Raw genomic sequence first — 12,633 nt, forward strand, 5'->3', positions numbered from 1 at the left:
ACTGAAAGACACTCATGGGGGTGCCCACTGAAAGACACTCATGGGGGTGCCCACTGAAAGACACTCATGGGGGTGCCCACTGAAAGACACTCATGGGGGTGCCCACTGAAAGACACTCATGGGGGTGCCCACTGAAAGACACTCATGGGGGTGCCCACTGAAAGACACTCATGGGGGTGTCCACTGAAAGATGACTAGCAACAACGACTGGTATCTAAAGGACAGCCACCATGAGAGCCCAAGAAGAGGCTAACCAGAAGAAATCCCAACACCAAACGTAAAGACAGGAAGCAAACCAAAAAGTTGGAGCAAAACCAAATCAGATAAAGGACTGTTTGTCTAGAAATTAAAATAGGGAGGGTAAACTAAATGTGTTCACCCTCCTCATCTATCAATACAACTAAATGTGTTCACCCTCCTCATCTATCAATACAACTAAATGTGTTCACCCTCCTCATCTATCAATACAACTGAAGGTGTTCACCCTCCTCATCTATCAATACAACTAAAGGTGTTCACCCTCCTCATCTATCAATACAACTAAAGGTGTTCACCCTCCTCATCTATCAATACAACTAAAGGTGTTCACCCTCCTCATCTATCAATACAACTAAAGGTGTTGACCCTCCTCATCTATCAATACAACTAAAGGTGTTGACCCTCCTCATCTATCAATACAACTAAAGGTGTTCACCCTCCTCATCTATCAATACAACTAAAGGTGTTGACCCTCCTCATCTATCAATACAACTAAAGGTGTTCACCCTCCTCATCTATCAATACAACTACAGATGTTCACCCTCCACATCTATCAATACAACTAAATATCTTAAATATCTCCTGGGCCAGCCCCTCTTTAAATATCACCTGGGCCAGCCCCTCTTTAAATATCACCTGGGCCAGCCACTCTTTAAATATCACCTGGACCAGCCCCTCTTTAAATATCACCTGGGCCAGCCCCTCTTTAAATATCACCTGGGCCAGCCACTCTTTAAATATCACCTGGACCAGCCACTCTTAAATATCACCTGGACCAGCCACTCTTTAAATATCACCTGGGCCAGCAGCTCTTAAATATCACCTGGGCCAGACACTCTTAAATATCACCTGGGCCAGCAGCTCTTAAATATCTCCTGGGCCAGCCCCTCTTTAAATATCACCTGGGCCAGCCCCTCTTTAAATATCACCTGGGCCAGCCCCTCTTTAAATATCACGTGGGCCAGCCACTCTTTAAATATCACCTGGACCAGCCACTCCTAAATATCACCTGGACCAGCCACTCTTTAAATATCACCTGGGCCAGCAGCTCTTAAATATCACCTGGGCCAGACACTCTTAAATATCACCTGGGCCAGACACTCTTAAATATCACCTGGGCCAGCAGCTCTTAAATATCACCTGGGCCAGACACTCTTAAATATCACCTGGGCCAGCAGCTCTTAAATATCACCTGGGCCAGACACTCTTAAATATCACCTGGGCCAGACACTCTTAAATATCACCTGGGCCAGACACTCTTAAATATCACCTGGGCCAGCCACTCTTAAATACTACCTGGACCAGCCACTCTTTAAATATCACCTGGACCAGCCACTCTTTAAATATCACCTGGGCCAGCAGCTCTTAAATATCAGCTGTGCCAGCCACTCTTTAAATATCACCTGGGCCAGCAGCTCTTAAATATCACCTGGGCCAGCCACTCTTTAAATATCACCTGGGCCAGCAGCTCTTAAATATCACCTGGGCCAACCGCTCTTAAATATCACCTGGACCAGCCACTCTTTAAATATCACCTGGGCCAGCAGCTCTTAAATATCACCTGGGCCAGCAGCTCTTAAATATCACCTGGGCCAGACACTCTTAAATAACACCTGGGCCATCAGCTCTTAAATATCACCTGGACCAGCCACTCTTAAATATCACCTGGGCCAGACACTCTTAAATATCACCTGGGCCAGCAGCTCTTAAATATCACCTGGGCCAGACACTCTTAAATATCACCTGGGCCAGACACTCTTAAATATCACCTGGGCCAGCAGCTCTTAAATATCACCTTGGCCAGACACTCTTAAATATCACCTGGGCCAGACACTCTTAAATATCACCTGGGCCAGACACTCTTAAATATCACCTGGGCCAGCCACTCTTTAAATACCACCTGGACCAGCCACTCTTTAAATATCACCTGGACCAGCCACTCTTTAAATATCACCTGGGCCAGCAGCTCTTAAATATCAGCTGTGCCAGCCACTCTTTAAATATCACCTGGGCCAGCAGCTCTTAAATATCACCTGGGCCAGCCACTCTTTAAATATCACCTGGGCCAGCAGCTCTTAAATATCACCTGGGCCAACCGCTCTTAAATATCACCTGGACCAGCCACTCTTTAAATATCACCTGGGCCAGCAGCTCTTAAATATCACCTGGGCCAGCAGCTCTTAAATATCACCTGGGCCAGACACTCTTAAATAACACCTGGGCCAGCAGCTCTTAAATCTTAAATCACCTGGGCCAGCCAGACTCTTAAATATCACCTGGGCCAGCAGCCCTGGGCCACCTGACCAGCACTCTTAAATATCACCTGGGCCAGCAGCTGTGCTCTAAATATCACCTGGGCCAGAGCACTCTTAAATATCACCTGGGCCACCTCTTAAATATCACCTGGGCCAACCGCTCTTAAATATCACCTGGACCAGCCACTCTTTAAATATCACCTGGGCCAGCAGCTCTTAAATATCACCTGGGCCAGCAGCTCTTAAATATCACCTGGGCCAGACACTCTTAAATAACACCTGGGCCAGCAGCTCTTAAATATCACCTGGACCAGCCACTCTTAAATATCACCTGGGCCAGAAACTCTTAAATATCACCTGGGCCAGCAGCTCTTAAATATCACCTGGGCCAGACACTCTTAAATATCACCTGGGCCAGACACTCTTAAATATCACCTGGGCCAGCAGCTCTTAAATATCACCTGGGCCAGCAGCTCTTAAATATCACCTGGGCCAGACACTCTTAAATAACACCTGGGCCAGCAGCTCTTAAATATCACCTGGACCAGCCACTCTTAAATATCACCTGGGCCAGACACTCTTAAATATCACCTGGGCCAGCAGCTCTTAAATATCACCTGGGCCAGACACTCTTAAATATCACCTGGGCCAGACACTCTTAAATATCACCTGGGCCAGCAGCTCTTAAATATCACCTGGGCCAGACACTCTTAAATATCACCTGGGCCAGACACTCTTAAATATCACCTGGACCAGACACTCTTTAAATATCACCTGGGCCAGCAGCTCTTAAATATCACCTGGGCCAGCCACTCTTTAAATATCACCTGGGCCAGCCACTCTTTAAATATCACCTGGGCCAGCACAGTTGAAACACCAATTGGTGCCCCCTTCGTGCTAAAGTCCAACCGTCAAAACATAAATTGAAAATCCATAGCCTGTAACAATACTATATACACAGAAGTATGTGGACACCCCTTCAAATGAGTGGATTCGCCTATTTGCTGACAGGTGTACAGCACTTGCCTCAGTCAACTGTAATTGCTGTTATTGTGAAGTGGAATCGCCTAGGAGCAACAACGGCTCAGCCGCCAAGTACGTAGGAGCAACAACGGCTCAGCCGCCAAGTACGTAGGAGCAACAACGGCTCAGCCGCCAAGTACGTAGGAGCAACAACGGCTCAGCCGCCAAGTACGTAGGAGCAACAACGGCTCAGCCGCCAAGTACGTAGGAGCAACAACGGCTCAGCCGCCAAGTACGTAGGAGCAACAACGGCTCAGACGCCAAGTACTTAGGAGCAACAACGGCTCAGCCGCCGAGTACGTAGGAGCAACAACGGCTCAGCCGCCGAGTATGTAGGAGCAACAACGGCTCAGCCGCCGAGTACGTAGCGCATAAAAATCGTCTGTCTTCAGTTGCAACACCCACTACTGAGTTCCAAACTGTTTCTGGAAGCAACTTCATCACACGAACGGTTTGTCTGGGGCTTTCTGAAATGGGTTTCCATGGCCGAGCAGCTTCACACAAACCTAAGATCACCATGCTCAATGCCAAGTGTCGGCTGGAGTGGTGTAAAACTCACCGCCATTGGAATCTGGAGCAGTGGAAACGTGTTCTCTGGAGTGATGAATCACGCTTCACTATCTGGCAGCCCGACGGAGAAATCTGGGTTTGGCCGATGCCAGGAGAACGCTACCTGCCTTAATGCATAGTGCCAACTGTAAAGTTTGGTGGAGGATGAATAATGGTACGGGGCTGTTTTTCATGATTTCAGCAATGCCCCTTAGTTCCAGTGAAGGGAAATCTTAACTGTACCGCATACAATTCTGTTTTTCCAACTTTGTGGCAACAGTTTGGGGAAGGCCCTTTCCTGTTTCAGCATGACAATGCCCCCGTGCAAAAAGCGTTTGTCAAGATCGGTATGGAAGAACTTGACTGGCCTGCACAGAGCCCTGACCTCAACCCAGACTAAGAGAAACATAGGATATTACGAGGTTAGCTTTTCCGATGTCCAGAAGCCGTTTTTGGTGGTCATAGGAAACGATGAGGGAGATGTTATGTACAAAAAAGGTTAAGATCAGCAACAACAAAAAAATATTTTAAAAATAGCAGAATTGGACATTTTGGTAATTTAGCAGATGCTCTTATCTTGAGTGACATACAGGAGCAATAAGTGGTAGGTGCCTTGCTCAAGGGCACATCGGCATATTTTTCACCTAGTCTGCTCTAGGATTCGAACCAGCGACAATTCGGTTACTTGCCCAACACTCATAACCGCCAGGCTACAGCCGCCATCTCATCACATCACATCAATGTTTGAACAATATCAATTGAAAGTCACATAAAAGTGCATCATTTAAACTGCATTTTTGTTTGAAGGGTACAAGATGCTTGAATGATTCCTTAAAAAGAGATAATAAATGAATCTCTCTTCTGTTCTCCATCCTCCAGGTTGGTTTTGACCCCCACCACCACATGAGGGTCCCTGGTCTTCCTCCCAACCTCTCTGGCATTCCTGGAGGAAAACCGTACGTCTCCCTTTTTCATGTGGATGCTTTTAAAAATAGATTCTCTAGATCAGAATATAAAATAAACCCTCCTCTTCATCACCTCTCCTCCTCCTCTAAGAGCCTACTCCTTCCACGTGAGTACTGAGGGCCAGATGCAGCCGGTACCGTTCCCTCCGGACGCCCTGATAGGCCCGGGGATTCCCCGGCACGCCCGTCAGATCAACACGCTGAGCCACGGCGAGGTGGTGTGTGCCGTCACTATATCCAACCCAACCAGACACGTCTATACAGGAGGGAAGGGCTGTGTCAAGATCTGGGACATCAGCCAGCCCGGCAGCAAGAGCCCTGTGTCACAACTAGACTGTCTGGTGAGAATCCTATACAGGAAGTTTTTCTGCCATTTACATCTTGGTGCGGGCTGCCTGGGGGCAATCAATTTACTTTTTAATATAATCTTTGATAACTAGATAGTCAAGAATAAATTAAAATTAAACAATTAATTTATTACTATTGATTTTGTTTGTTTGAACATAAGACCACCGTATTAGCAATGAAAAATGAATCGAACTAAGCTTTAAAACTAAAAAGAGATTGAGGGAGGAAGGTCGAGAGGGAGGTCTGGAGAGAAGAGATGGAGGTCTGGAGAGAAGAGAGGGAGGTCTGGAGAGAAGAGAGGGAGGTCGAGAGAGAAGGGAGGGAGGTAGAGAGGGAGGTAGAGAGGGAGGTAGAGGGAGGTAGAGAGAAGTAGAGGGAGGTAGAGAGAGAGGTAGAGAGGGAGGTCAAGAGAGAAGAGAGGGAGGTCGAGAGAGAAGGGAGGGAGGTAGAGAGGGAGGTAGAGAGAGAGGTAGAGCGGGAGGTAGAGAGAGGTAGAGAGAGAGGTAGAGAGAGAGGTAGAGCGGGAGGTAGAGAGAGAGGTCGAGAGAGAGGTAGAGAGAGGGGTAGAGAGAGAAGTAGAGAGAGAGGTAGAGAGAGAGGTAGAGAGAGGTAGAGAGAGAGGTAGAGAGAGAGGTAGAGCGGGAGGTAGAGAGAGTGGTCGAGAGAGAGGTAGAGAGAGGGGTAGAGAGAGAGGTAGAGAGAGGGGTAGAGAGAGAGGTAGAGAGAGGGGTAGAGAGAGAGGTAGAGAGAGGGGTAGAGAGAGAGGTAGAGAGAGGGGTAGAGAGAGAGGTAGAGCGGGAGGTAGAGAGAGTGGTCGAGAGAGAGAGAGGGGTAGAGAGAGGGGTAGAGAGGGAGGTAGAGAGGGAGGTAGAGAGGGAGGTCGAGAGAGGAGGGAGGTCGAGAGAGAGGTCGAGAGAGAGGTAGATGGAGGTAGAGAGAGAGGTAGAGCAGGAGGTAGAGAGAGAGGTCGAGAGGGAGGTCGAGAGAGAGGTCGAGAGAGAGGTAGAGAGAGGGGTAGAGAGAGAGGTAGAGCGGGAGGTAGAGAGAGGTAGAGAGAGAGGTAGAGAGAGAGGTAGAGCGGGAGGTAGAGAGAGAGGTCGAGAGAGAGGTAGAGAGAGGGGTAGAGAGAGAAGTAGAGAGAGAGGTAGAGAGAGAGGTAGAGAGAGGTAGAGAGAGAGGTAGAGAGAGAGGTAGAGCGGGAGGTCGAGAGAGAAGAGAGGGAGGTCGAGAGAGAAGGGAGGGAGGTAGAGAGGGAGGTAGAGAGGGAGGTAGAGAGGGAGGTAGAGAGAAGTAGAGGGAGGTAGAGAGAGAGGTAGAGAGGGAGGTCGAGAGGGTGGTCGAGAGAGGAGAGAGGGAGGTCGAGAGAGAGGTCGAGAGAGAGGTAGAGGGAGGTAGAGAGAGAGGTAGAGCAGGAGGTAGAGAGAGGTCGAGAGGGAGGTCGAGAGAGAGGTCGAGAGAGAGGTAGAGAGAGGGGTAGAGAGAGAGGTAGAGCGGGAGGTAGAGAGAGGTAGAGAGAGAGGTAGAGAGAGAGGTAGAGCGGGAGGTAGAGAGAGAGGTCGAGAGAGAGGTAGAGAGAGGGGTAGAGAGAGAAGTAGAGAGAGAGGTAGAGAGAGAGGTAGAGAGAGGTAGAGAGAGAGGTAGAGAGAGAGGTAGAGCGGGAGGTAGAGAGAGTGGTCGAGAGAGAGGTAGAGAGAGGGGTAGAGTGAGAGGTAGAGAGGGAGGTAGAGAGAGAGGTAGAGCGGGAGGTAGAGAGAGAAGAGAGGGATGTCGAGAGGGATGTCGAGAGGGATGTCGAGAGGGAGGTAGAGAGAGAGGTAGAGAGAGAGGTAGAGAGAGAGGTAGAGAGAGAGGTAGAGCGGGAGGTAGAGAGAGAGGTAGAGAGAGAGGTAGAGAGGGAGGTCGAGAGGGTGGTCGAGAGAGGAGAGAGGGAGGTCGAGAGAGAGGTCGAGAGAGAAGTCGAGAGAGAGGTAGAGAGAGGGGTAGAGAGAGAGGTAGAGAGAGAGGTAGAGAGAGAGGTAGAGAGAGGTAGAGAGAGAGGTAGAGCGGGAGGTAGAGAGAGAGGTCGAGAGAGAGGTAGAGAGAGGGTTAGAGAGAGAGGTAGAGAGAGAGTAGAGAGAGAGGTAGAGAGAGGTAGAGAGAGAGGTAGAGCGGGAGGTAGAGAGAGAGCGGTCGAGAGAGAGGTATAGAGAGAGGGGTAGAGAGGGAGGTAGAGAGGGAGGTAGAGAGGGAGGTAGAGAGAGAGAGAGAGAGGGATGTCGAGAGGGATGTCGAGAGGGATGTCGAGAGGGAGGTAGAGAGAGAGGTAGAGAGAGAGGTAGAGAGAGAGGTAGAGAGAGAGGTAGAGCGGGAGGTAGAGAGAGAGGTAGAGGGAGGTAGAGAGGGGAGGTCGAGAGGGTGGTAGAGAGAGGAGAGAGGGAGGTCGAGAGAGAGGTCGAGAGAGGGAGAGTCGAGAGGTGAGGGGTAGAGAGAGAGGTAGAGAGGAGGTAGAGGAGGTCGAGAGAGGGAGAGGGAGGTAGAGAGAGGGTAGGTGGAGGTAGGAGGGGAGGTAGGAGGTAGAGGTAGAGCAGGAGGTAGAGAGAGGTAGAGAGGGAGGTAGAGAGAGAGGTAGAGAGAGGTAGAGAGAGGGTAGAGAGAGAGGTAGAGCGGGAGGTAGAGAGAGCGGTCGAGAGAGAGGTAGAGAGAGGGAGGGGGTAGAGAGAGAGGTAGAGAGGGAGGGGTAGAGAGGAGGTAGAGAGAGAAGGTAGAGCGGGAGGTAGAGAGAGAGAGAGAGGGATGTCGAGAGGGATGGTCGAGAGGGAGGTAGAGAGAGGTAGAGAGGGAGGTAGAGAGAGGTAGAGAGAGAGGTAGAGAGAGAGTAGAGCGGGAGGTAGAGAGAGGTAGAGAGGGAGGTAGAGAGGGAGGTAGAGAGGGAGGTAGAGAGGGATAGAGAGAGAGGTAGAGAGAGAGGTAGAGAGGGAGGTCGAGAGAGAGGTCGAGAGAGAGGTAGAGAGAGGGGTAGAGAGAGAGGTAGAGCGGGAGATAGAGAGAGAGGTAGAGAGAGGGGAAGAGAGAGAGGTAGAGCGGGAGGTAGAGAGAGAAGAGAGGGATGTCGAGAGGGAGGTCGAGAGGGAGGTAGAGAGAGAGGTAGAGAGAGAGGTAGAGCGGGAGGTAGAGAAAGAGGTAGAGCGGGAGGTAGAGAAAGAGGTAGAGAGGACTGTCTGGTGATTGAGTGTGTTGCGTTACATCTTAGGTAAGTCCTTCCTCTAAATGATTTGTCCAGGGTGTGTGTGTTGGCCCACCAAATAACGCATGTCTCCTGTTGTGTTTATGATAGTAGCTATGTAAATCAAATCAAATCAAATTACATGAGTCACATGTGCCAAATATTACAGTGAAATGCCGAATAGACCTTACAGTGAAATGCTGAATACAACAGGTGTAGTAGACCTCATAGTGAAATGCTGAATACAACAGGTGTAGTAGACCATACAGTGAAATGCTGAATACAACAGGTGTAGTAGACCTCACAGTGAAATGCTGAATACAACAGGTGTAGTAGACCTTACAGTGACATGCTGAATACAACAGGTGTAGTAGACCTTACAGTGAAATGCTGAATACAACAGGTGTAGTAGACCTTACAGTGACATGCTGAATACAACAGGTGTAGTAGACCTCACAGTGAAATGCTGAATACAACAGGTGTAGTAGACCTCACAGTGAAATTCTGAATACAACAGGTGTAGTAGACCACACAGTGAAATGCTGAATACAACAGGTGTAGTAGACCTCACAGTGAAATGCTGAATACAACGGGTGTAGTAGACCTCACAGTGAAATGCTGAATACAACAGGTGTAGTAGACCTCACAGTGAAATGCTGAATACAACAGGTGTAGTAGACCTCACAGTGAAATGCTGAATACAACAGGTGTAGTAGACATTACAGTGAAATGCTGAATACAACAGGTGTAGTAGACCTTACAGTGAAATGCTGAATACAACAGGTGTAGGTAGACCTCGCAGTGAAATGCTGAATACAACAGGTGTAGTAGACCTCGCAGTGAAATGCTGAATATAACAGGTGTAGTAGACCTCACAGTGAAATGCTGAATACAACAGGTGTAGGTAGACCTCGCAGTGAAATGCTGAATACAACAGGTGTAGTAGACCTTACAGTGAAATGATGAATACAGCAGGTGTAGTAGACCTCACAGTGAAATGCTGAATACAACAGGTGTAGTAGACCTTACAGTGAAATTCTGAATACAACAGGTGTAGTAGACCTCACAGTGAAATGCTTTATACAACAGGTGTAGTAGACCTTACAGTGAAATGCTGAATACAACAGGTGTAGTAGACCTTACAGTGAAATGCAAAATACAACAGGTGTAGTAGACCTGACAGTGAAATGCTGAATACAACAGGTGTAGTAGACCTCACAGTGAAATGCTGAATACAACAGGTGTAGTAGACCTTACAGTGACATGCAAAATACAACAGGTGTAGTAGACCTCACAGTGAAATGCTGAATACAACAGGTGTAGTAGACCTCACAGTGAAATGCTGAATACAACAGGTGTAGTAGACCTTACAGTGAAATGCTGAATACAACAGGTGTAGTAGACCTTACAGTGACATGCTGAATACAACAGGTGTAGTAGACCTTACAGTGAAATGCTGAATACAACAGGTGTAGTAGACCTTACAGTGAAATGCTGAATACAACAGGTGTAGTAGACCTTACAGTGAAATGCTGAATACAACAGGTGTAGTAGACCTTACAGTGAAATTCTGAATACAACAGGTGTAGTAGACCTCACAGTGAAATGCTTTATACAACAGGTGTAGTAGACCTTACAGTGAAATGCTGAATACAATAGGTGTAGTAGACCTTACAGTGAAATGCTGAATACAACAGGTGTAGTAGACCTTACAGTGAAATGCTGGTGTAGTAGACCTACAATACAGGTGTAGTAGACCTTACAGTGAAATGCTGAATACAACAGGTGTAGTAGACCTCACAGTGAAATGCTGAATACAACAGGTGTAGTAGACCTTACAGTGAAATGCTGAATACAACAGGTGTAGTAGACCTTACAGTGAAATGCTGAATACAACAGGTGTAGTAGACCTCACAGTGAAATGCTGAATACAACAGGTGTAGTAGACCTTACAGTGAAATGCTGAATACAACAGGTGTAGTAGACCTCACAGTGAAATGCTGAATACAACAGGTGTAGTAGACCTTACAGTGAAATGCTGAATACAACAGGTGTAGTAGACCTCACAGTGAAATGCTGAATACAACAGGTGTAGTAGACCTCACAGTGAAATGCTGAATACAACAGGTGTAGTAGACCTTACAGTGAAATGCTGAATACAACAGGTGTAGTAGACCTTACAGTGAAATGCTGAATACAACAGGTGTAGTAGACCTTACAGTGAAATGCTGAATACAACAGGTGTAGTAGACCTTACAGTGAAATGCTGAATACAACAGGTGTAGTAGACCTCACAGTGAAATGCTGAATACAACAGGTGTAGTAGACCTTACAGTGAAATGCTGAATACAACAGGTGTAGTAGACCTTACAGTGAAATGCTGAATACAACAGGTGTAGTAGACCTTACAGTGAAATGCTGAATACAACAGGTGTAGTAGACCTTACAGTGAAATGCTGAATACAACAGGTGTAGTAGACCTCACAGTGAAATGCTGAATACAACAGGTGTAGTAGACCTTACAGTGAAATGCTGAATACAACAGGTGTAGTAGACCTTACAGTGAAATGCTGAATACAACAGGTGTAGTAGACCTTACAGTGAAATGCTGAATACAACAGGTGTAGTAGACCTTACAGTGAAATGCTGAATACAACAGGTGTAGTAGACCTCACAGTGAAATGCTGAATACAACAGGTGTAGTAGACCTTACAGTGAAATGCTGAATACAACAGGTGTAGTAGACCTCACAGTGAAATGCTGAATACAACAGGTGTAGTAGACCTTACAGTGAAATGCTGAATACAACAGGTGTAGTAGACCTTACAGTGAAATGCTGAATACAACAGGTGTAGTAGACCTTACAGTGAAATGCTGAATACAACAGGTGTAGTAGACCTTACAGTGAAATGCTGAATACAACAGGTGTAGTAGACCTTACAGTGAAATGCTGAATACAACAGGTGTAGTAGACCTGACAGTGAAATGCTGAATACAACAGGTGTAGTAGACCTTACAGTGAAATGCTGAATACAACAGGTGTAGTAGACCTTACAGTGAAATGCTGAATACAACAGGTGTAGTAGACCTTACAGTGAAATGCAAAATACAACAGGTGTAGTAGACCTGACAGTGAAATGCTGAATACAACAGGTGTAGTAGACCTTACAGTGAAATGCTGAATACAACAGGTGTAGTAGACCTCACAGTGAAATTCTGAATACAACAGGTGTAGTAGACCTCACAGTGAAATGCTGAATACAACAGGTGTAGTAGACCTTACAGTGAAATGCTGAATACAACAGGTGTAGTAGACCTCACAGTGAAATGCTGAATACAACAGGTGTAGTAGACCTCACAGTGAAATGCTGAATACAACAGGTGTAGTAGACCTCACAGTGAAATGCTGAATACAACAGGTGTAGTAGACCTTACAGTGAAATGCTGAATACAACAGGTGTAGTAGACCTTACAGTGACATGCTGAATACAACAGGTGTAGTAGACCTTACAGTGAAATGCTGAATACAACAGGTGTAGTAGACCTTACAGTGAAATGCTGAATACAACAGGTGTAGTAGACCTCACAGTGAAATGCTGAATACAACAGGTGTAGTAGACCTTACAGTGAAATGCTGAATACAACAGGTGTAGTAGACCTCACAGTGAAATGCTGAATACAACAGGTGTAGTAGACCTTACAGTGAAATGCTGAATACAACAGGTGTAGTAGACCTTACAGTGAAATGCTGAATACAACAGGTGTAGGTAGACCTTACAGTGAAATGCTGAATACAACAGGTGTAGTAGACCTTACAGTGAAATGCTGAATACAACAGGTGTAGGTAGACCTTACAGTGAAATGCTGAATACAACAGGTGTAGTAGACCTTACAGTGAAATGCTGAATACAACAGGTGTAGGTAGACCTTACAGTGAAATGCTGAATACAACAGGTGTAGTAGACCTGACAGTGAAATGCTGAATACAACAGGTGTAGTAGACCTTACAGTGAAATGCTGAATACAACAGGTG

The 12,633-nt window shown here is 46.9% G+C and overlaps 1 protein-coding gene across 1 annotated transcript in view; it reads left to right on the forward strand.

Moving 5' to 3' along the window:
* LOC115126198 (transducin-like enhancer protein 4) overlaps positions 1 to 12,633 on the forward strand; it is a 171,301-nt gene that overhangs the window by 148,566 nt on the left and 10,102 nt on the right. The window contains exons 15-16 of the mRNA XM_065011315.1: positions 4,965 to 5,041; positions 5,142 to 5,391. Coding sequence (XP_064867387.1) covers positions 4,965 to 5,041; positions 5,142 to 5,391 — 327 coding nt within the window. The remainder of the gene's footprint in view (positions 1 to 4,964; positions 5,042 to 5,141; positions 5,392 to 12,633) is intronic.

This window comes from Oncorhynchus nerka, linkage group LG27, assembly GCF_034236695.1.
Source record: "Oncorhynchus nerka isolate Pitt River linkage group LG27, Oner_Uvic_2.0, whole genome shotgun sequence".
Classification (NCBI taxonomy): Eukaryota; Metazoa; Chordata; class Actinopteri; order Salmoniformes; family Salmonidae; genus Oncorhynchus; species Oncorhynchus nerka.